At 48.1% G+C, this 22,343-nt stretch overlaps 1 protein-coding gene across 1 annotated transcript; it reads right to left on the bottom strand.

Annotated features, from left to right (window-relative positions):
* Nucleotides 1–20,531: 20,531 nt before the first annotated feature.
* On the bottom strand, nucleotides 20,532–21,703 carry LOC137671178 (cygnin-like). The gene is made up of 2 exons (XM_068414589.1): nucleotides 21,646–21,703; nucleotides 20,532–20,665 (listed from the first exon to the last, which is right to left on the bottom strand). Exons 1-2 carry the CDS (start codon nucleotides 21,701–21,703, stop codon nucleotides 20,532–20,534), a joined length of 192 nt encoding a protein of 63 aa, XP_068270690.1.
* Between the last annotated feature and the right edge of the window lie 640 nt (nucleotides 21,704–22,343).

Here is a 22,343-nt window from a genome sequence, read left to right as displayed (position 1 = left end):
GCTCCCTGGGAGGATGCACACCACAAGTCCATCAGTTTGGCCCATTGTGAGATGAGGCTGGAGTAGCCCCCATACTACTGTCTCTGCAATGTATAATCCATGTTATAGAAATTTTCACATAATTAATGTAAAAGTTCTTATGAGTTAGGCAGACAAGGATCAATAAGGGTGAAATAGAATGAAGAATAGAATAATTAATATAAGTCTATCTATCTGAATAAACACAGGTGGGCTCTCACAATCCATGAATATTGTTCTCAAAGCTCCTTGTGTAATCCTGACCTAGGACTGAACAAATCATCAATCAAAGCTTAATGAGTAGCTAAGCAGGAGTAGGCCTAGAAGTATTACCTTCTGATGATTTTAGTAAAGGGGATGTATGGTTAACCTTTTCTTTAACTTAAAAGAAATATAGGACACTTAGAAATAAAAATTAGTATAGATAAGGTTTTAAACATAACTTCAGTTGTTTTTAAGGTTGAATGTTTAGGAGACACTGGCGGTGGGAACTGGACTCTGATCAACCTGGATCAGGACGGGACGCTGATCAAGGCAAGAACATTAAGGACGCCGATCACAGCAAGAACATCGAGGACGGGGTGTCAACCGGAGTCGGAGCGGAACCAGAACATAAAGATCAGCTAAACAATGGAAAAGAATGGACTTTTGTGGACTCTTGATGAAGGAAGAAAGAGGAATTGAAATAGTTAGTGGATTATTAACAGAAGCTTATGAAATGTTTATGATGTAATTGATTATTAGTTTCTATATAAACCGATAGTGAATTTGAGTCAGGTACCATTCACTGCGGTGGTGGTCCAACTCTGAGTTGTTAATAAAACCAGCAAACCTAGAGACCCGGACTCTGCCAATTTTCTTTAACATCCATTGGTGTTTGCTTCACAGTGATGTCTTTTCTTCTGGGTTGGAAGTTTTGCTTTGAAAGGCAGTTCTGATGACTCTGATTTACAATGGCAGCAACTTCAGTGGCATTTAAAGAGACTGGAAGGAAGAGATAAATGCGCTCGAAGATAGCTTAATAAAGCAATGGAAGAATTGTTCTTCCCTCTAAGGTTCCTAAACACTAAACCAGGAATGGGAATTTGTCTCACCTTGTTTTAGACATCTAAAATTTGGACATCTTGTTCAAGCTGATCCTTCAGAGTTTCTCTGCAGGACTTGGAAAGGATGCCAGCACATCTAGAAGGCAATTCCTCTCCCTGTTTTAGGCATGCACTTTGGGACAGGATGAACCATGCTCTGGAGATGCCTGGCTGTGGAGAGAGTGCAGAGCACTGCACAGGAAATCTAGCTTTTAGAGGGCTGAAGTTAGGCAAGAGCAACCCAGACTAGGCAGAGCTAGCAAAGCCATGTTCAGAGATAGATCTGTCCCCCGACAGCTCTGGACGCTTTGATTAGGTGACACTTTGAGTCTTGCTTCTTAGGTTGCCAGAGCCTGAGAGACATGAATGGTGTGCTTGGTCTTTGGGCGAGTGTCACAAAGTGCTCCTTGCAGCATGTCCTACAGGAAACCCAGCCAGTACCGGCGAAACCTACCTCCTGCTCTGCTCAGGTGACGGTCCATGCAATACAGAGGGGAACCTGGGGAGATCAAGCAAAGCTGGAGGGTAGCAAGGACTCCTCAAAGAAAAGTGTGAGGATCTCAGTTATCTGCTAGTTAGGCTGATAAAAAGGGGCACGGGGGATTTTGCAGCACAAATGCTCAGGTTGAATCTCTGAGAGGATAACAAGCTCTGGCATTTTTAGGGCAGAATAAAAAAAAAAAGAAGAAGCTGAAACAGCAGCAAACAATAACACTTGATCTAAATCTTACAGATCACTGTACTTGCAATGAATCCAATGGGGCAACCATCCAGGTAAGGACTGCAAAACTGGGCCTGCTGGATGAGACGTACCTTGACCCAAAATGTTCTTAATTGTCCTTTTAGCTCCAGCAGAGATTGTGTAGCCTTGACTAGTCACTCCTCAGCTCCTCTAGTATTTCACCTGCAACAGAGGAAAGAATCCCCGTTCCTCTGAGACATAAAGAGAGACTTAATTCATAGACCTGAACACTAAGAGTAGTTCTGCTGATCCTGCACAAGACAGGTCAGAAAATCCTGCCAAGAAAATTCTACGTTAGAGAAAACACATTCTTCATGAGGAGTGGCATTCATCACGCTTTCAAGTAACCACCGCTTTCTGCTTTGCAAGGTGCTGTGAAGATGCAGCGTGTCTGTTGTGCTAGCTATTAATTAATTAACATTCAAGAGAGAAGCATCCAGTTCCACCTATGTGAGCAAGTTGCTCTGTGCACGGAGTGCTGCAGCTCACGGCTACCAGGAGGATTCGGTGCAAGATGGCAGCTGGGCTGGGCCGGCAGGATGCGAGACAGCAAACTCTTATTTTCAGGAGCCATGGTTGTGTCACGACACCCCAGGGACTAGTGCACACACACTGTTCCTTGCCCTATGTTTCTCACAGGGAATGCAATGCCAAAGCTTTGCTTGCACGTGCTTTCAGTACATAAATGCACACCACTGTTTCCACCTCTTTGTCAGCAGTTCCTTTATCAGGTCTTAATCACAGAATCACAGAATCAATGAGGTTGGAAGAGACCTCTGGGATCATCGAGTCCAACCATTGCCCTGACACCACCCTCTCAACTAGACCATGGCACTAAGTGCCATGTCCAGTCTTTTCTTAAACACCTCCAGAGATGGTGACTCCACCACCTCCCTGGGCAGCCCCTTCCAATATCTAATGACCCTTTCTGAGAAGAAATGCTTCCTAATGTTCAACCTGAACGTCCCCTGGCGAAGCCTGAGGCCGTGTCCTCTTGTCCTATCGCTAGTTGCCTGGGAGAAGAGGCCGACTCCCACTTCACTACAACCTCCCTTCAGGTAGTTGTAGACTGCACTAAGGTCACCTCTGAGCCTCCTCTTCTCCAGGCTAAACAACCTCAGCTCCCTCAGCCGCTCCTCGGAGGTCAGACCCTCCAGACCCTTCACCAGCTTGGTCACCCTCCTCTGGACTCGCTCCAACACCTCAACATCTTTCTTGAAGTGCGGGGCCCACAACTGGACACAGGATTCAAGGTGCTGCCTCACCAGTGCCGAGTACAGAGGGACGATCACTTCCCCAGACCGGCTGGCTACACTGTTCCTAATAGAGGCCAGGATGCCATTGGCCTTCTTGGCCACCTGGGCACACTGCTGGCTCATGTTTAGCCGGCTGTCGATCAGCACCCCCAGGGCTCTTTCCACCGGACCGCTCTCTAACCACTCTTCCCCCAGCCTGTAGCGCTGCAGGGGGTTGTTAATTAATAATTAAACAGAACATTTAAATCCTTATTCTTATATATGTGCCTGAGACCTGTCTGTGGGGCAGAACATTTAAACACTAGCTGTCAGTGCCACTTGCTTAAAGGAGCACAGATGGGCTTCAGATTAACTTTGGGTGTAAAGTTTTTCTGAATCAGGACCTTGACTTTTCCATTCTAAAGGACAATCATCTAGGTACAGAGAAGTGCAGTGCAAGAAGACATCCCATTTGTTGCAGGAGACACAAGCTAGCACTGTCTTTGCAGGAGCAAATATGGGTGGTAGGACCTCACAGGTTCCTCCTGAGACTTCAAGTCTATCTTCAGTTGGTTAATAGAGGTTAATAGAGGTTAATAGAGGGTGACTTGGTAGTTGGGCCTCACCTGAGAGTCAAAGCCACATATGCATTCAACTTTAGGAGAGATCTCAGTGCTTTCAGTCCTGGGACACATGTATTTTCCATCCCTGTTGTTCATTCAGCCTGGCTGCATGTTGGCCTCAGTGCATCCACTCTCTGGATTTTTCCTGATGGATGGGGCTGTATTCATCTTTGACTTTCCCATCCAAATCACATGAATCACAGCTTGGGTGTCAACAGGTGAGTGTTACCACAAACGCCTTTGAGGGCATCACCGCTGGGAAAAAGGGATGAGTCTTCTCCTACCCAGCCCATTACTGTTGTCTGCTGAGGACTGGCCTCTTAAAGAGTGTGAAGAGCTCTGCTGTGACAAGGCTTTAAATAAGCAGAGACCTTGGTGTAGGGGCTTGCAGCTTCTTCACAGCAATGGGTACATATAGATCAGTTGAAACTAAGGAAACATCAGTGGGCGAGTCTTGAGGTGTGACGATCTCCAGATCTTCCCTTTACTCTCACCGGAACAAGATGGATCCATCTAATGCCTCTTTGATCAAGTACAATTTGTTGTTCAACATTCAGAAAATGTGTGATCTGTGGCTTCCCAACCATTTTCCAGGACCTATCTTTTTTCTTCAGAAGAACTTGAAGGTGTCAACAAAAAACTTGCACAGGTGAAGGATGCTGGACTGAGTAGGCTCTATGGGCTCTATGAACAGAAATGATCGATGAATATCACAGCTGACTGCCAGCACTGCAGCAAAGCTTGTTTTCTTTGCCCCAGTGCTCGGTGAATTGCGAATCCGAGTGCATTTGACAGTGTGAAGGCAGCGTAACAGTCTGGCGGCTGGTACCCCGGTGGGAAATCCTGCGCCTGGCTCCTGTTGGCTCACTACGTCAGGGAGCTGCAATCATGACTGGAGGTGATACCTTCATTTTCAGGTGCGACTGCTCTTTCAGCCATTTGCCTTCCAAAATCACTCTTTATTGCTATGTGTGAAAACCTTCACCACTGCGCCAAATTACTGTGTATCAGATGGGAGCATTTTCTTGGCGCTGGTTTTCAATAGAATATTTCACAGCTCTCTGCTTGCTGGGAAACATCCATTTCTGCCCCAGTCTGTGCTGACCTGCAGAAGTTACAGGCTTTCACAGCCTCCTGATGCACAGCTTTTGTCCTGTAATCAAACACGCAGCCACTTGGATATTTAGGTTTGAAGAGCACTAATTCAGCGTCCCCTGTACCAGCCACAGCAGGTGGTTTTTTTTGACCAGTGTTCCCATTACTGGATGATGCCATTTCTCCAAGCTGCTGTTTGTCTGTACCATCTTCTTACCTCCAAACATACCAGTTCTGCGGTGCTTTGTTCACTTTGCAATGTCAAAGAATTGTCTTATTGCTCTGTACAACTACCTGAAGGGAGGTTGTAGCGGGGTGGGGGTCGGCCTCTTCTCCCAGGCAACTAGCGATAGGACAAGAGGACACAGTCTCAAGCTTCGCCAGGGGAGGTTCAGGTTAGACATTAGGAAGCATTTCTTCTCAGCAAGGGTCATTAGACATTGGAAGGGGCTGCCCAGGGAGGTGGTGGAGTCACCATCTCTGGAGGGGTTTAAGACAAGACTGGACATGGCACTTAGTGCCATGGTCTAGTTGACATGGTGGTGTCAGGGCAATGGTTGGACTCGATGATCCCAGAGCTCTCTTCCAACCTGGATGATTCTGTGATTCTTATTGCCATGCTGCTTTTTTCTCTTGCATATAGTGGAAATTTTACTTGGCATAGGCCTGCACAGATTCTGATTTCTAAGTTTTATCCACATAAATGCACGTAGACCACCATCTTTGACCCCCAGCATGATACCCACTAGGGTGTTATGTTTCTTCTCTGGTTTGTAGTAGTGTTAGCACCATGGCTGGTCTTTTCATTAATGTGAATACCAATGGCTTATCATGGGAGGGAGGTTCAGTGTTTTAGTGTTCACTGAGGACTCAGGGCTTCTTCATCGGTCCTCGTTCCTGAACTGCCACCTGCAGTCTCCGAGGATATTTCAGACTCCATTGCATAAGTGCCCTCTGGTCCTTTCTTGATGTTTCAGACTACGGTTTGCTGTTGAGGCTATCTCCTGAACTGCATAAACTTCCAAATGTGGCAGCAAAATTGGCTCACTGTAGCACATTAATTGTACGTTTTCCTTTCGTGATCTCCTCGGCTTTTGCATAGGAGTTGCCATACCCAGTTAGACCACTGGCTCATCAAATCCTGCTTCCTGCCTCCGGCGACAGCCTAAACCTGAGGCTTCAGAGGATACCTCCACAGCACACCAAACTAACTGCACACTTCTGGGTGCGTGAGTGGAAAACCTCTTTCCTGCCTGCCACTAAATATCCACTTATGCGCTGAAGCATGAGATTTGATTACCTTTATTACAGGATCTTCACGTGCAGAGCTACAAATGTTCATGGTCATGCAATTATCCAGTCACAGCAGTTGACTCAGTGACCTTCTTTGGCAGTGAAGTCCATAAATTGGCTATATATAGTGGAGGGAACTCCGATTTGCTGCACCTCCTTGAACTTTACCTTCAACAAGTGACATCCAGTGACTTTTATTATACACGGCAGGGGAAAATGGAAAGAGAGTTTCAGGCCTGTTTTTCCCTTTTTTTCATTTGAATATCCTCAAACTTTTCTTTTGCCTTTACAAAACATTTCTGCATTTTTGACCATTTTCTTTCCTTGAACAAGATTATACTTGTGTTGCTCTTCAGGCTTTTCCAGCACCCTGGAGCAAAGGGGAATATCACCCATGAAATGTCCAACATATCCATCGGCTTCTCTGGGTAAAGATCTCAGGTATGTTTGGGAGAAGAGCATGGCTATTATACAAATACAAGAAGGAAGGTCATTTCAAGGGCTGACACCATCTGAGGCGCAGCAGAAGAGGGAAGATGATGAGTGCACCCAGTTACACTTTCAGGGGAAATTTAGAGACAAGAAGAAAGTCAGTGATTCAGAGTATAATTTTGCCAGAGATCATATTTCTCAATGAAAGTATAGCAGGTATCACAAGCAACAGGAGGAAGAGCTATTCAGGGAGAAGGGAAAAAATGTTAGTTTTAAGCAAAACAATGTTACAAAAAACATTTAGCATCTCTTCAAGCACATGCTACTGCAGCCTTGAGTGCAAGGAGCCGTAAAAGTGACTAAAGCAAGAGTCTCAAGAGCGGATTGCTCAAGTGAAAGGAAGCTGGAATGAAATGCCAGCCAGCCCCGTCGGTCCCTCCTTCAGAGCTGCTCAGAAATGCCTGATGCTTTCTGACTGGATAGCCAGGGCTGGAGTAGTTACACAGTTACAGCATTTTCACTTTTACAGTGAAAAGGAGGCTTCTTTTCTTTGCGTGAGTTACAATTTTGCCTCATATTTTTTGAGCTGACACTGTTGGTGAACATCTTTGCTGTATGGTCCTTCTGGTTTGCTCCTGGCCTGGTCATAAAGGCCACATGGCCACTGTCCTTCTCTACCATACTTGAAGCTAAATTCCCTCGGCTATGGCTATACCTGGGAATTAAATAATTTGGGGTGCAGTCACCCATGCTGCTAAATTGCCAGTTTCAGCCCAGGTAAACAAGTGCTGACCCAAACAACCCTGGGAAGCTCATGAGATAGCATAGACCAGGGATGATTCCCGATAGACCATCTGGAGGGACCACCCTGCTGGGTTTTTTTTTAGGAGAAAACAAGAACACAGAATCAATCAATCAGGTTGGAAGAGCCCTCTGGGATCATCGAGTCCAACCATTGCCCTGACACCACCCTGTCAACTAGACCATGGCACTAAGTGCCATGTCCAGTCTTTTCTTAAACCCCTCCAGAGATGGTGACTCCACCACCTCCCTGGGCAGCCCCTTCCAATGGCTAATGACCCTTGCTGAGAAGAAATGCTTCCTAATGTCTAACCTGAACCTCCCCTGATGAAGCTTGAGGCTACGTCCTCTTGAGTCCTTCCCTCCCACGAGACCACTCTCTCCCAAGGGGGATCACAGCCACCAGCCCCCATGATACTCTCAAACCTAGCAATGCTGAGCCGTTCCCCGTTCCTCCATTCCAGCCACCTCCCCCACATGCCTTCCTTCTCTAATCCTCAAGGAGCCACAGCTTAGGAGCCCTAGCTTAGCCTCGCATGATGTGCACGTCCCATTGTCCCCCTCTAATAGCATAAGCCCTGCATGAATCCCCTTGATTTTAGGGCACGGCGTGTTGCTGGAATTCCTTGCCTTGTTTCTAGTGCTTTCTAGTGGGTCTTTTCTATTATTTATTTGCTGGATATTCAGAGCATGGTAAGACGTATTATCGTTTAGATTTTAGAGGGAGTATTTGCTTTCAATATAGATAACAAAGCAGGGATGCAGCGGAGGGGCAGTGGTCTATATCATGCATCCTCTGGGTGCAAAAAATAGAGTAACAGGTTAAAGTCATCAAGATGAAAAGTTCCCTTAGAAAAAAGTCCCAGCTGTGACTACCTGGGCCAGATATTCCCAGCATCGATCAGCTTGATCATCCTCCCATGCCACGTACTGTCAAACAAGCTGCTTTAACTAACTGGCTTTGGGGCACTCTCGCCAGTTGGCTTGCTAGATGAAGGCAGTATGGGATTGGGGGAAAAGGCTTGTGTTGGGATATCCTAGAGAGATGGGGCAGGGTGGAAAAGGAATGCAGGCTTGCAGAGTTTCTTTGACCATGCAGGTAAGAGCAGTGATGGAGACCATCTCCCTTTGTCCATGATGGGGCAAATTCTTCACTCCTTCATGCCCATGGAAAGGAGATGAGCAGACTGGATGCATGAAAGGGAAAGAAAACAGATGATGCATCCATAAAAAATGCTTTGGTGTGGGGGCAAAGCAGTGGTCCCAGCAGGGAACCATTTGTTCTCAGGGCGCTCGCAAAGGGGCTTTGCCCAAGACTTGTTTAAGCAGCTTATGGCCATTAAACAAATGTTTAATCTCCAGGAAAGTGGGCCACAAGGCGGGCAGGTGCAAATGTCAGAAAATTTTCTGTGGAAAGGTAAAAGGAACCTCTGAAATCACCTAACAGCAGCAGGGATAGGCAGAGAGAACCCCAAAACTAACGCACCAAGCCTAACTGCACCTCTTCCAACTGCCTTCTCGGTGTTGCTTGCAGGACCTGAGCCTGCCAGATGGAAGGGAGCTTCAATATTGCTCTCCAGATGTGCAGCTCCGTCGTTGCAGATGCAGCCACTGCTGAAGGGCACGAAGGGCCAGAGAGAAAATATGCCAGATCATTTCCAGATCTGATCCTAGTTTGCCCTAAAGATCTGGATCGGTCTGTGGGAGGCAAGAGCAGAGCAGGAATAACTTCAGTCGTCTGCCACTGCACCTCATCCTCCAAGAAAAAGGCTTGAGCTGGCATCTCTTGGGTCTGTGAGCAGCATTTCCTGAGCAGGTGCCGTTATTTTGCAGTTATCCAAGAGATGGCAGCCTTCACCACATCATCTTCCTCTCCAGCTGACTGGACTCTGACCAGGAGATACGTGTCTCACCTTGACTACTGACACTGCAGCTGGCACGGCCCATGGGAGACAGAGCTCAAAGCTGCAGAGAGCTGCTAAAAGCCATGTCTCTAGCCGTGCTTTTGGTCTTTTGCTAGTGCTGGTTTCTGCCTGGAAAAGTGATCACACCTGCCTCCTCCTGGAAGAGGGGTTTGGATTTCCTCTTAGTTGTACGTGAGCCAAGTTACTTTTATGCTGGCAGACCCAGCAACTTGGGTTGCTCCTGCAGCATTTCCTCACCATCCATGGTGCTGGGAGCAGCTCCTTTGGGAGTGGGTGGTTGGATTGGGAACCTGAGGAGGAAGAGGCTGTAGGAGCCAGGAATACACCGGCTTGTGGTCTCAGCTGTCTGTGGTCTCTATTCCCAAATTGTCCTTCCTTGCAGAAGGCCACAATAAGATGGTGGGGAGAGGTCTACCACCCAGTGCCTTCATCACGTGGCAGAGCACACTGTGCTACTGGTTTACCCACCCACAAAAGACCAGTGTATCCCCTCAACAAATCCCCACCTCCCTTCCCAGAGCTTTCCTCTGCCTCAGTTTTCGTTGCAGGAGCTCCTCAGGATCGGAAACAAGGCCCTCTCCATGTCCCCATCCCATGCATCTCTGTTCTCCAGGCTTTGTCTTTGGAAGTGGAAGATGGGAACACAAACATAAAATCCTTTCTTTTCCAAGCATCGCTTTCATCAGATCACCCTTCTCTCCACATTACATTTGCAACCTACGGAAGTCCACAGGCAGACCCAATACAAACCAAGATCCTCAGCTCTATTTCCCCCACCTCTATTTCTTTGAGTTCACCAGTCCAAGAGAAGTCAGTCACGCAGTGTATTCCTGGCTCTGCTCCTGTGGCCTTGGACACACTGGAGACATCTCTTCCAGTCAATTAAATGGTGCCAGGGCCTGTTTTCTGGCCCTGAGGCCAACTGGCACTACCTGGCCATGTCCAGACTATGACTGGTGTGTGAGCAATCCCCCACCCCTCCGCTGTCCCCAGCTCTCACCAGTGGGCAGCTTTGCTGTTGTCCTCACCTGGCCCTTGCAGCCTCCCTGCCAAACAGGAGATGTCTCTGCTCAGTAACCAGGGAACATTTCTCTCCTGCAGACAGGCAGCTGTGGACTTAAACTTTTGGAGGCAAGTATAACTTTTGGAAGTAAAATCATCATTGGCTTTCTACTGAGCTGGCTTTGGTGATGCAGATTGTAAGTCTTCAGCTCTTGGTGACATTTGCTGTCTTCTGCTCCCTGACTGCCCAGCATCTAGTGTAACAGGGGCACAGGGATGGGGATCATTTCGAAGAGCTCCCACAGTGATAAAAGCAATAGCTGCAGCAATAATAATAATTAAAACCCTAGAAATAAGCACTGGCTGTGGTTGGCTGCAGCACTCACAGAATCACAGAATCACAGAATCACAGAATCAACCAGGTTGGAAGAGACCTCTGGGATCATCGAGTCCAACCATTGCCCTGATACCACCCTGACAACTAGACCATGGCTCTAAGTGCCATGTCCAGTCTTTTCTTAAACACCTCCAGAGATGGTGACTCCACCACCTCCCTGGGCAGCCCCTTCCAATGGCTAATGACCCTTTCTGAGAAGAAATGCTTCCTAATGTCCAACCTGAACCTCCCCTGGCAAAGCTTGAGGCTGTGTCCTCTTGTCCTATCGCTAGTTGCCCTGGAGAAGAGAAACTCAGCCTGTGTGGTGGTCAGGACATGTGGGGAATCCTGCCAGGGTGCTTTGCAGCAGCGCTGGGTGGGCTGGAAATTGTCTTTATGAGCATCCTTGGGTATTTCCGAACAGCAAAGTGAACTGGCACACCTCAGACAAGGAGGGAAGTGCATCACTAATACCTGCATCCAGGTTAGACCTGCAATAGCCTCTGTTGACCCCTGTCAACTCCGACCTCACTAAAAGATGAAATTGCCATTATCCACAGAGTATTTTGTGTTTCCTCAAGGCACGTTGGAAGCAGGAACCAGCAAGCTGGGCAATGCACAAGGAGCAGGCATTGCTCCCACTCCCAGTGCTCTGAGGAGGTGTTCCTGCCCCTCCTAAAGTATCTCGCTACAGCCTCAGGGATGCAGATGGGGAAGAGGGCAAGAGTGAAATGTGCCCTTGTGGCCAAGAAGGCCAATGGCATCCTGGGGTGGATTAGAAGGGGTGTGGTTAGTAGGTCAAGAGAGGTTCTCCTCCCCCTCTACTCTGCCCTGGTGAGGCCGCATCTGGAACGTTGTGTCCAGTTCTGGGCCCCTCAGTTCAAGAAGGACAGGGAACTGCTAGAGAGAGTCCAGCGCAGAGCCACGAAGATGATGAAGGGAGTGGAACATCTCCCTTATGAGGAGAGGCTGAGGGAGCTGGGTCTCTTTAGCTTAGAGAAGAGGAGACTGAGGGGTGACCTCATTAATGTTTATAAATATGTAAAGGGCAAGTGTCAAGAGGATGGAGCCAGGCTCTTCTCAGTGACATCCCTTGACAGGACAAGGGGCAATGGGTGCAAGCTGGAACACAGGAGGTTCCACATAAATATGAGGAAAAACTTCTTTACGGTGAGGGTGACCGAACACTGGAACAGGCTGCCCAGAGAGGTTGTGGAGTCTCCTTCTCTGAAGACATTCAAAACCCGCCTGGACGCGTTCCTGTGTGATATGGTCTAGGTAATCCTGCTCCGGCAGGGGGATTGGACTAGATGATCTTTCGAGGTCCATTCCAATCCCGAACATTCTGTGATTCTGTGATTCTGTGATTCTGTAATGTGATAGCAGTGTTACTGACATTTTCCCATAGAAAGAAAATAATTTCTTTAAATAAATGTCCCATAGGGTGAAATTGGGATTGGTGGAGGACAGCTGGGGAAGGGAAAAGATTTGGGTTCGGCTGAAGTGTTTTTCTCAGTTATTTTGAGCTTTTAAATCCATTCCCTTTGCTGTACATTAAAACTCAGTAAAACCATAATTTCCTTCCCCTCAAAGAGAGACAGGGGAGCCCTTTTTCCCCTGTGCTTAGGACAACTCGCCTGTGCCTTCTAGGAGGTGACACCAGAGTCCACAGCTGAGGACATTGATGGGAGTGAAAGGCAAAAAGGGCCTCAAACATCTGCAGAAGGCAATACCCTGAGCCACAGTGAATTCCTCTCCAGGAAACCCACCCGGTCTCCCCTCGAAGACAGATGAAGCTTGGCATCCCCAGTTCCCCGCAGCAGGGATTTCTAAGTGCCCCTCCTGGAGACGTTGCTAGAAAAGGAGAGAAAACCACAGTGATGGATGGCAGCTGGAGTCAGCAGTGCGTGAAGCTGATGTGGGTTGCTTTACGCTTTGCCTTCCAAAAAAATGGTGAGCAAAGAAGAGCCCTGGATGTTTCCTTCTCGTCTAGCTTGTGTGCTGTACCTCCCGCTGCAGCACTGCTGCGTGCCCCTGTTCTCCGAACCGGAGCGGGGCATGCAGTGGATTTTCTGGTTCACTGGCAAGCCCCAAGAGTTGGAAGAAAATTGACTTTGATCTAGAAAGCAACAAAGTTTTTGCCTTTTCAGTTTGTGCAAACAAAAAGGAAGAAGAAAGGATTCCTTTGAGATCAGGCAACGTGTTTTCTGACACGTCTGGGCATTTTAAAATCTTTTTTAAATAAAAGTACAAAAAAGGGGAAGGCAAGAGGCCGTGAGGAGGACTGCCTGATTTGTCCAGCACGGTCCCGCAGCATGAGGCTGGATAATTCACGGGGAATGTGCGAGACAGGAGGGAGCCCTGCTGCTTTGACGTGGGAAGGAGAAGCTGAAAGACGCTGCAGAGGATGCCCAGGTTGTGTAGGAACAATGAGGAATGTGCCTTGTGGGAGGCAGGTGCAAGCTGTTGCGTTCCCTGCACATTCCTGGTTGGATTTCTTCGGCAGGGTGAGATATAAATGAGTGCCAGGAAGGCAAGGGCCTCACGGCTGTTATTTAACATCTTCGTAACACATGCCTAACCCATGGTGAGACCCTCCAAAATTTTTCCAAATGCACGATTTCTGGGGTTTAGGACGTATTCCCCTGACTATTCTGTATATTTTCTAAGCTCTGCACTACACAAGGTCGGGCTCTTTGCTGCTGTCACTGGCTGTAGCTCTGCTCTCACCAGTGGGTCACAGATTACTTTCACATTCGCCAGGTTTTTCTCCATCAAGTGGACTCAGTGATCATAGAATCATAGAATGGTTTGGGTTGGAAGCGACCTTAAAGATCATCTAGTTCCAACCCCCCTGACACAGGCAGGGACACCTTCCACTACACCAGGTTGCTCAAAGCCCCATCCAACCTGGCCTTGAACACTGCCAGGGAGGGGGCAGCCACAGCTTCTCTGGGCAACCTGGGCCAGTGTCTCACCACCCTCACAGCAAAGAATTTCTTCCTAATATCTGATCTCGATCTCCACTCTTTCAGTTTAAAACCGTTCCCCCTCATCCTGTCACTCCATGCCCTTGTAAAAAGCCCCTCTCCCGCTTTCCTGTAGCCCCTTCAGGTACTGGAAGGTTCTAGAAGGTCTCCCCGGAGCCTTCTCTTCTCCAGGCTGAACAGCCCCAACTCTCTCAGCCTGTCTCCATAGCAGAGGTGCTCCAGCCCTCTGATCATCTTCGTGGCCTCCTCTGGACTCGCCCCAAGAGCCCCATGTCCTTCTTATGTCGGGGGTCCCAGAGCTGGACACAGCACTGCAGGGGGGGTCTTACGAGAGCGGAGCAGAGGGGCAGAATCCCCTCCCTTGACCTGCTGGCCACGTTGCTTGTGATGCAGCCCAGGATGTGGTTGGCCTTCTGGGCTGCAAGCGCACATTGCCGGCTCATGGTGAGCTTCTCGTCACCCATCACCCCCAAGTCCTTCTCCTCAGGGCTGCTCTCAGTCCATGATGACACTAAAAGGTGATGCCTTGGCCAAGAATGAGCAGTTGGAGGACAAGTTCCCCATGCTGTCTCCTTGGGAAGTTTCCTCATCACTCAGCATGGATGCCATGGGCTATTTACCCCCCATGCAAACTCATTGAGAGAGATCCCCTGTTTTGGAGAAAACAGAGGCTAATGACACACAACTGCCAATGGAAACAAACTAAGTCCATCTGGGGACAATACATAATTGCTGGTGGCAATTTGCAGATTCAGAAGCCGCAGCACAATTTTTAGGCTGCACCAGCCCTAGCTACATCCAACCTGTTATCTGAGATGTGCCAGGTTGTGTCTTTCTCCTCCTGCTTAATTCTTCAGCTACTCAGTCCCGAGGAGCCTGAGCTTACAAAGTGCCTCTGCAGCACAGCACAGAGCTGCTCACAAAGCATTGGTCATTACTCTATTGCCCCTCTCATTCCAGTCCTGGTCTTGCACTATTTAAGTCAGTGAGAGCTTTGCTCATGAAATATTGACTCCAGGACCAAGGCCCTACTGCAGTCCAAACCAAAGGCTTTAGCAGGGATTTGCTGCCTTCACATGACTCTTGTTTTGAGCAAATAGGCTCTGAGCTCCCTACGGACAAACGGTGGGGGAAGAATGGGAGAAAACATCAACATCATGGGATGCAAATGGTTTAGGGAATTGGTTCCCAATGTATTGGCAGTGCAAGGGGGTGAGGGTTGGAGCTAGGAAATCCCAGATGCCCATAAGGTTTGTCACATGTCGAAGACATCTTCTGAAGTAAACCAAAAGGGCTTTGGAAACTGAAACGATCACCTTCATAGGATTATGTCTGGGCTGCTGCTTCAGGTTGTCTGGACCAGAAGAAGAGGTAACTCTGCGATTCTGTAATGAGAACCTATGTAGGGGTCTCTGATCCTACAAGGCAAAGATAGTGTTTGCAGTGTGCTGCACACCTGGAGGATCATAGCTTTCATCCAGTGCTGGCTAACCTCAGAGAATAAAGTTCAGTGGCTTTGTGGGACCTGCTGAGGTCTGCTGGCTGGTATCATAACTTGGGCAGTGAGAAAGTCTGAGCTTAGAGGACATGACTCAGAGCTATCAACAGGGGCATGTTTGGTGATGGATATAGTGAACATGGAAAGCCTTGGTGATGGTCACTGCTGATAGATCATCTCAGTCCAAGTGTGGGACAGACCTCAGGAGGACAGTGATGGGGCATACTGTGGATTTCTCTCTGATACCACCCCACTGTCTCTGCTCCTGCGCATCCCTGCAGGATATGAATCACACAGAGGCACAATTTCACATGAACAGACTACTAAGAAACTCACTTATGACTCCTGTTGTGATGAGGCTGGTATGAGAAAGTGCAGTATCTGCATTTGACCATATCATCTCCATAAACATGAACTTATCTGGCAAGACTTACCAGATCTTTTCTGATCCTCTGCGTACAACTTTTTGGAAGATGATGAACCACACAACACACTTCAGGATGAGAACTGGTCTTTTTTAATTAGGAGAAAACTCCATTTCCATCAAACAAGAAGAGACTAATGCACACATCACTCTTTCCCTTCTCCTCTCGGCACCAAAAATCTCTGCTCTACTTCTTTTTCCTGTGGGACAGGCAGCAGTACATCCTCTTGCAGTCTTCAGTATGCTCCTCCTTCTCTCCTTTAGCACATGTCCTGGAACAATACCCACTGCAGCTCTTTTTTGACTGACTTTTGCCTGTAGAAAGAAAGAAAGAAAGAAAGAAAGAAAGAAAGAAAGAAAGAAAGAAAGTGAGCTATGTCTGCATTGACTAATTCATCATGGTCAACAGCACAGAAATGCCACCACCACCCACTAAACTATCTTCTTAAAACAAAGTGTCCACATCTACACTGATACTTGGGAATGGACCTTGGCCACTGTCGCTCCTTGTCTCAGGAAGGGTTCGAGTCCATGCTATTTGGCCAAGAGCAAAACTGGGCCAGTGACAGTGCTGTCAATTAAATGGTGTGGAAGACAGTTCAAATGTCAAGCTGAGACCTCAGTCCTGGCACTGCTGAACTTACCAGTATAGTCACACCTTGGGTATTTAGCTTGAGATGAACTGAATTGCTCTGACTCTACCAACTAGTGTCCAATGACTGCAATGGGACCCAATTCACATGGAGACTCCCAGATAGTGGATGTCTAAATCTAGGATGGTGTGATTCTGGAGCTGAACTCCATTCCAAAAGTCTTGTGAGACAAACCCAACCAAAATCTCAATACAAGACTCACCACGCATGCCTACTTTCCTCAAAAATTCTTTTTTTAACCTTAATTCCTTTATGGTTCACTATAATCTCTCATTTCTGCTCCCCATAATTTGCCACCTTACCTGGGGTGGCCATCAAGGCAATTAGAAAGACAGCAAACACAACATAGATGATCCTCATGATTGGATATCCACCAGGATCACAGCAGGTCTGGGATGCAGCCTTGCAGAGAGATCTTGAATCAGTTGCTAAGAAAAAGGCTGGAGATCCTGATATTTATAGACATTTCTTGACAGAGAGGACAGTGTTAAGGAGGACCGTGACTTCACTGTTGTCCAAGGACACATTGTTTGCTTCTTAGTGGGATATTATGTCACTCCAACCCAGTGGCCATCTGACAATGAAACATCCACTCTGTGCTCGTTTGTCACTGGCTCTTTGAAGGCATCTCATGTGGCCTGTGCAGGCGTCTCTCCCTTGGGAGCGGACTCCTCTCAATTTGGCTGCCAAAGCTTTTAGCAGAGACAATTGGGACTATCAGTTCCTAGTCAGGGAACTTGTTGTTGGCTTGTAGGAATGGTTGTGGTGGACAGTGTTACAGAAATAAGTTTGAGATCCCTTCTTCTTCCCTTCCAAAACAGAGACCTGAGAGGACTGGTACTACACCAGCCAATGCCACCGTATGTATTCCCAACTGTACGTCAAGATCTAGATCCTCTACTAGAATCCAAAGTGCTGTGGCAATGGACATGCAAGTTGTTATAAAGTTGAAATGTCTTTCCTGAAAAAACACTCTGCTGTCTGAAGGTGACGTCACCAGTCTAAACTAATCACCTGGAGCTCAATTCAGTTGCCTGAACACAGACAGCACCCTTTGAGACATCCTGAAATTTCCCAAGTTTCTCCTACTCTCCTACATCAGCCATGTCCAAGAGATTTGGAACTCACTTTCTGCAGACAGGATAAATAGCAACTCAATTCTAGTCTCTGAGTGTTGGACTTTGTAAACGTAAATGAATAGAATATAGCAAAGCACGAAGTGCAGAGGTGACCAAAGAGTGGCAAGTAGCTTACTCCTCTATTACCCACCTAAAGTCTCCTTCACCACAAGCTGGGAAGAAGTCCTAGCATTTACATCAGCATGATTAAGGTGTTTCTTCCCTCATTTCTTTCTCCCTTGAGGAGAAGCAAAGAAATAGCTACCACTGTACCTCCAGTCCAAGAAGGAACTGAACCCAAGCAGAGATACTGTAGGTTGTGTTCCCTGGCAATGAGTGAATGTTTCAGACTGAACAATATTGGCACTGCATTACACCATTCCCTCCAGAACCGCCTCAGAGCAGGCTGGGGCTATCTGCCCTGGAGAGCAAAAATTGCAGAAGCACTCGCTCCAAGTCTATCCACTCCAAGTGGGATTAATTTAGAGGAATACAGAATCAAAACATGGTTGGGGTTGGAAGCCACCTCTGGAGATCATCTAGTCGAACCCCCTGCCAAAGCAGGGTCACCCAGAGCATGTTGCACAGGGTCGCGTCCCGCGTCCAGGCGGGTTTGAATATCTCCAGAGAAGGAGACTCCCCACCCTCCCTGGGCAGCCTGTGCCAGGGCTCTGGCACCCTCAAAGGAAAGAAGTTTTTCCTCATATTCAGATGGAACTTCCCATGTTCCAGTTTGTGCCCGTTGCCCCTTGTCCTGTCACTGGGCACCACTGAGAAGAGTCTGGCCCCATCCCCTTGACACCCGTCCCTAAGGTATTTGTAAGCATTGATAAGATCCCCCCTCAGCCTTTTCTTCTCCAGGCTGAACAGACCCAGCTCCCTCAGCCTCTCCTCATAAGAGAGATGCTCCAGCCCTCTGACCATCTCCGTACCCCTCCGCTGGACTCTCTCCAGTAGTTTCTGATCTTTCTTGAACTGGGGGGCCCAGAACTGCACCTATATTTTGATTTTCTATACACCTATATTTTGATTTCTTGTGTGGGTGTCTCCTTCTGTTCTGGCTGTCTACACTGCTTTGATAGTCACTGGAGATCTACTCAATATAATCCATGGAGCTGGGAGAGCCACTCAGCTTGCTGACCTGGAGGTTTTTATTTAGGGTGAGTTGAACCATGCTCTAAACAATCTCAATGCTTCTGACTGGACTGACTATTCCCAGTGACTCAGACATCTTAGGTGCCTATTTGAGATGTCCCACCTGGTCTCCAGCTGTGTCTCTAGAGGGTAATGGTCTCCCATAGTTCCCATATCGTACCTGCCAGCTGCATATAGATGTCCCAGGCACTCATTGGTGCCTCAGATGGCACTAGACGTCTTTATTTAGGCAACTCAACCACTAGCATGTCTGTAGATCCTTCTGTATAAACACCTCGGTTTAACTCTCCCTAATCTTCATTTAAATGTCATCCAGAGAGTGCCAGCTGGACAAACACATGAAGGGACTAGGAACAAGGGGGTCCCTTCCACTCCGTCCTTCACATCCAACTTGGACAGTGTAGCTCTAAGATGTTGAGCAGATCCCAGTCACTGTGCATTTGCAGTTGTTCTCTCTTTCTGCACTGTGTCCATTGTATTGCAAGGTAAGAAAGCAAGAGAGAAGCAGAGGAGAAGAGAAGGCAGAAGAAGGATTAAACTGCCCAAAATTTTCCCAGTGCACCCCTCTAGCTGTCCTCTCTCTAGAAGGAAAATGATTACTCACTCCCTATAGCTCTTCTGGTCTCTGATTCCTCTACAAATAACAACAACCACTGTATCCATTAGATAGTTCAGTGATCCCAACCATTAACTCACAACACATTACTCCTGGAAAAACACCACCCAGCAAACCCCCAAATGGCCACTGGTGGTGGGTAATGCCTTATAGAGGCCTCCTCAGACAAGTGAGAGCAGAGCTGGTTGTAGCAGCTTTTCCTTGCAGAAGCTGTTTCACTGTTGGACTCTGTATTGGGTTTGTGTGGGAAGGTTTTGGTAGAGGGGGGGCTACAGGGGTGGCTTCTGTGTGAAGATGACAGAAGCTTCCCCCTTGTCCGACAGAGCCAATGGAGCTGGCTCCAAGTCAGACCCACCGCTGGCCAAGGCTGAGCCCGTCAGCTACGGTGGTAGCACCTCTGGGATAATGTATTTAAGAAGGGGCAAAAAACTGCTGCGAAACAGCAGCTGGAAGAGAGGAGTGAGAATATGTGAGAGAAACAACCCTGCACATACCCAGGTCTGTGAAGAAGGAGGGGGAGGAGGTGCTCCAGGCGTGGGAGCAGAGATTCCCCTGCAGCTCATGGTGAAGACCATGGTGAGGCAGGCTGTCCCCCTGCAGCCCATGGAGAGTAAGGGTGGAGCAGATATCCACCTGCAGCCTGTGGAGGACCCCACACCAGAGCAGGTGGATGCGCCAGAAGGAGACTGTGACCCCATGGGAAGCAGGACCTGTGGCCCTGTGGTCCTGCTGCAGAGCTTCCACACACCTTTGGTCACCTTCATGGCTCTTCTCCGTACCTTTTTCTGCTCCAACACACCCAGTTTGAGCTAGGGAGAGCAGAAACCAAACCCTAAGTGTGGTATTGATCTGCAAATAAGAGATGCGCTGACTGAGCAGTCTTGGGACTTTGGCACAAAGAGGACACAAAATGCATTGCATGAGGTCTGTGAGGGCCTGTTTGCTTCTCTGTTGCCCACCTCTGGGCTTTTGCTGAAATTTTCACGGAAATGTCTTATGCTTGGAGGAGACATTGCTGAACTACATTTTTTTAAGACATCTGCAGACAACCTGTAGCCTGAAAAAGCTGTAAGGAACGGGAAGATTCTCTCCTGTCTCCAGAGGGTTGTGTTCAGGGCCATAGAGAAAGCAAGAAGGAAAATGATATGACACCTTCTTACTAAATCCTTGCTCCATAAGACCACTGGCAGCTCTGCAGCTTGTTGTCAGTGGATGTTCAGGTTTTTTTGTGCTGATGAGCCTTTGGGCTGGGCTTGGAGAGTCTGGTTTAATGCTTTATGTGGGATCATGGAGACACAAGTAACCACACCACACACACCAGGGTTACATCTCTGTTTTTTCTCTTTTTAATTACTGAGAGGAGGGGATGACAATTGGCTTAGACAGGTGAGAAGCTGCTCCCAAAGCCACCATGGTGCCTCCTCTTCCCAAGAAGCTTCCTCTTCAGCTCCTATTTCCCCTTCCAGCCAGGTGGGAGGCAGCAGTACTGCTTGCAGTCGAAGGACAAGGACCACACGTCCGACTTGGCGCACTTGCTGGAGCAGTACCCCACCTTGGGGCAGTGCTTCCTTATCTGCCCATAGCCTGCAAGGGAGAGACAGAAGGAGAGTGGTTGGGTCAGGACAGGCGCCTCTGTGCCCCACTGTCGTGCCCTCCCATCACCTCAGGTGTCAGTGTGGCAGTGGTCAGAAGGATGAGACCCATCTCCTAGGGAGGTCCTGCTCCATTCCCCGACATGTCCACCACTCCTGCCCAAGCCCAGCCCCAAAGCAGGAAGGGACCTTGAAGAGCACAAGCCTGAGAAACTCCTTGTGCATCCGTTTCCCCCCCAGTGTTCTCAGAGCAAAACAGCAAAAGCCACATCAAGCTCATTTCAAAAACTTAGCTGTCCCCTCAAGTCTCTGTACTTATATCACGCTTTTTAAAATTGCCCTCTTACTCAGAAATGGCTGAAAGGATGCTGCAAAGGTCTTGAAACTGGCCCTGCAGTAGCCTTGCACCAAATATTCACTGTGGTGGTTAAAAGTGGGCCAAGTGAAAGACTTGGCCAAAGTGGATGAGAATTGATATCTGAAGGGGGTTTCTAATGCCTGTCTGGGAGATCTCAGCCCAGAATCCCCTTTTGACTCCTGTAGAGGGACCAGAAAATCTTAGAGTCTCATAAACAGGCACCAGCAGCAATACCGATGTGACATCAGTAAATTAAATGTACCCAGGACTGAGCCTTGACAGAGAAATTGAGCTGCACAGAAGAGTCCCCTCTGGTACTATGAAACTCTCTTGACTCCCCAAGAGAAGTGACCACATCTAGACTCTTGTTTGGCAATTGTCTGGCCTGGGCTCACTCCCAAACTGGATACTGAAGTATTAACCTCAGTTATTCCTACACAAATCTCTCTGAAGCAGTCCTTATTTCATTGACCCTTGAAAGAAGACATTAAAGTACCTGGCCAGGCTATAGCAGTCACCTCAGATGGTAATAACTATATTTTCAAGAGCTAAAGTTACTTTAAAAGAATCCCAGCTAGTATCAGCTCATCTTGCCCTATTATTTGCCATCTTACCTGGAGTGGCCAGGGAGACCAGCAGGAAGATAGCGAAGACAAGGTAGAGGAACCTCATGGCTGGAGTTGAGCTGGGATCTCAGCAAGGCTGAAGAGAGTCGGAGAGAGCTCGAAGGGAGGAGGTGGTATACAGGGAGGCTGCGGCTGCTGGTTTTTATAGAGCATTTCCCTGCAGAGTGGAGGATGCTGGGGAGACACAGGAATTCATCCAAGTTGGGCTGTTTGTGTCTGGACGTGCAGTTGTGGCACAAGCACCAGAATTTCCCAAGTGTGCTGGCAGCCACCTCCTTCCCCCAGATCTGGTTGCCCAATACCAGATAGGAATTCATCACACTGGCTTTGATGAGAGCACAAATGAATAGGGGCTGTCAATAACAAAGCTGTTAGGACTGGGCTGATGGGTCAGAAGGACCTGATGGAGATCTGTAGGTATAATGGTGAGGGGAGAACAAGATCAGTATCACAGGGTTTCAGGCCTTTCCCAGCCCCTGGCAGAGATGCAACTGCACGCAATAGGGCTGAAATGTGGCCACAATGCACCGATAAATCACCCTCCATTGTCCAGACTGGTCACCAAGTGGGGCTGTTGCCTTGGAAAGGACCCATGTTCCCATCCCCACTTGTGAAGAGAACCATGTCTCCAAAATCTCTCTGATAAATTTAGCAAACATCATGTTCAATGTAGTCTCTTTTGTTGT

This window comes from Nyctibius grandis, chromosome 1 (genome assembly GCF_013368605.1).
Source record: "Nyctibius grandis isolate bNycGra1 chromosome 1, bNycGra1.pri, whole genome shotgun sequence".
In the NCBI taxonomy this organism is placed as follows: Eukaryota; Metazoa; Chordata; class Aves; order Nyctibiiformes; family Nyctibiidae; genus Nyctibius; species Nyctibius grandis.
The sequence above is the reverse complement of the archived record's forward strand: the minus strand, read 5'-3'. Positions and strand labels throughout refer to the sequence as shown.

Bases quoted from the DNA above. Each gene is read 5' to 3' on its own strand.
- LOC137671178 (XM_068414589.1), bottom strand. From the start codon at position 21,703: ATGAGGTTCCTCTACCTTGTCTTCGCTATCTTCCTGCTGGTCTCCCTG. The intron at 20,666-21,645 runs GTAAGATGGCAA...TCTCCCTTGCAG, and splicing joins GGTCTCCCTGGCCACTCCAG to GCTATGGGCAGATAAGGAAG.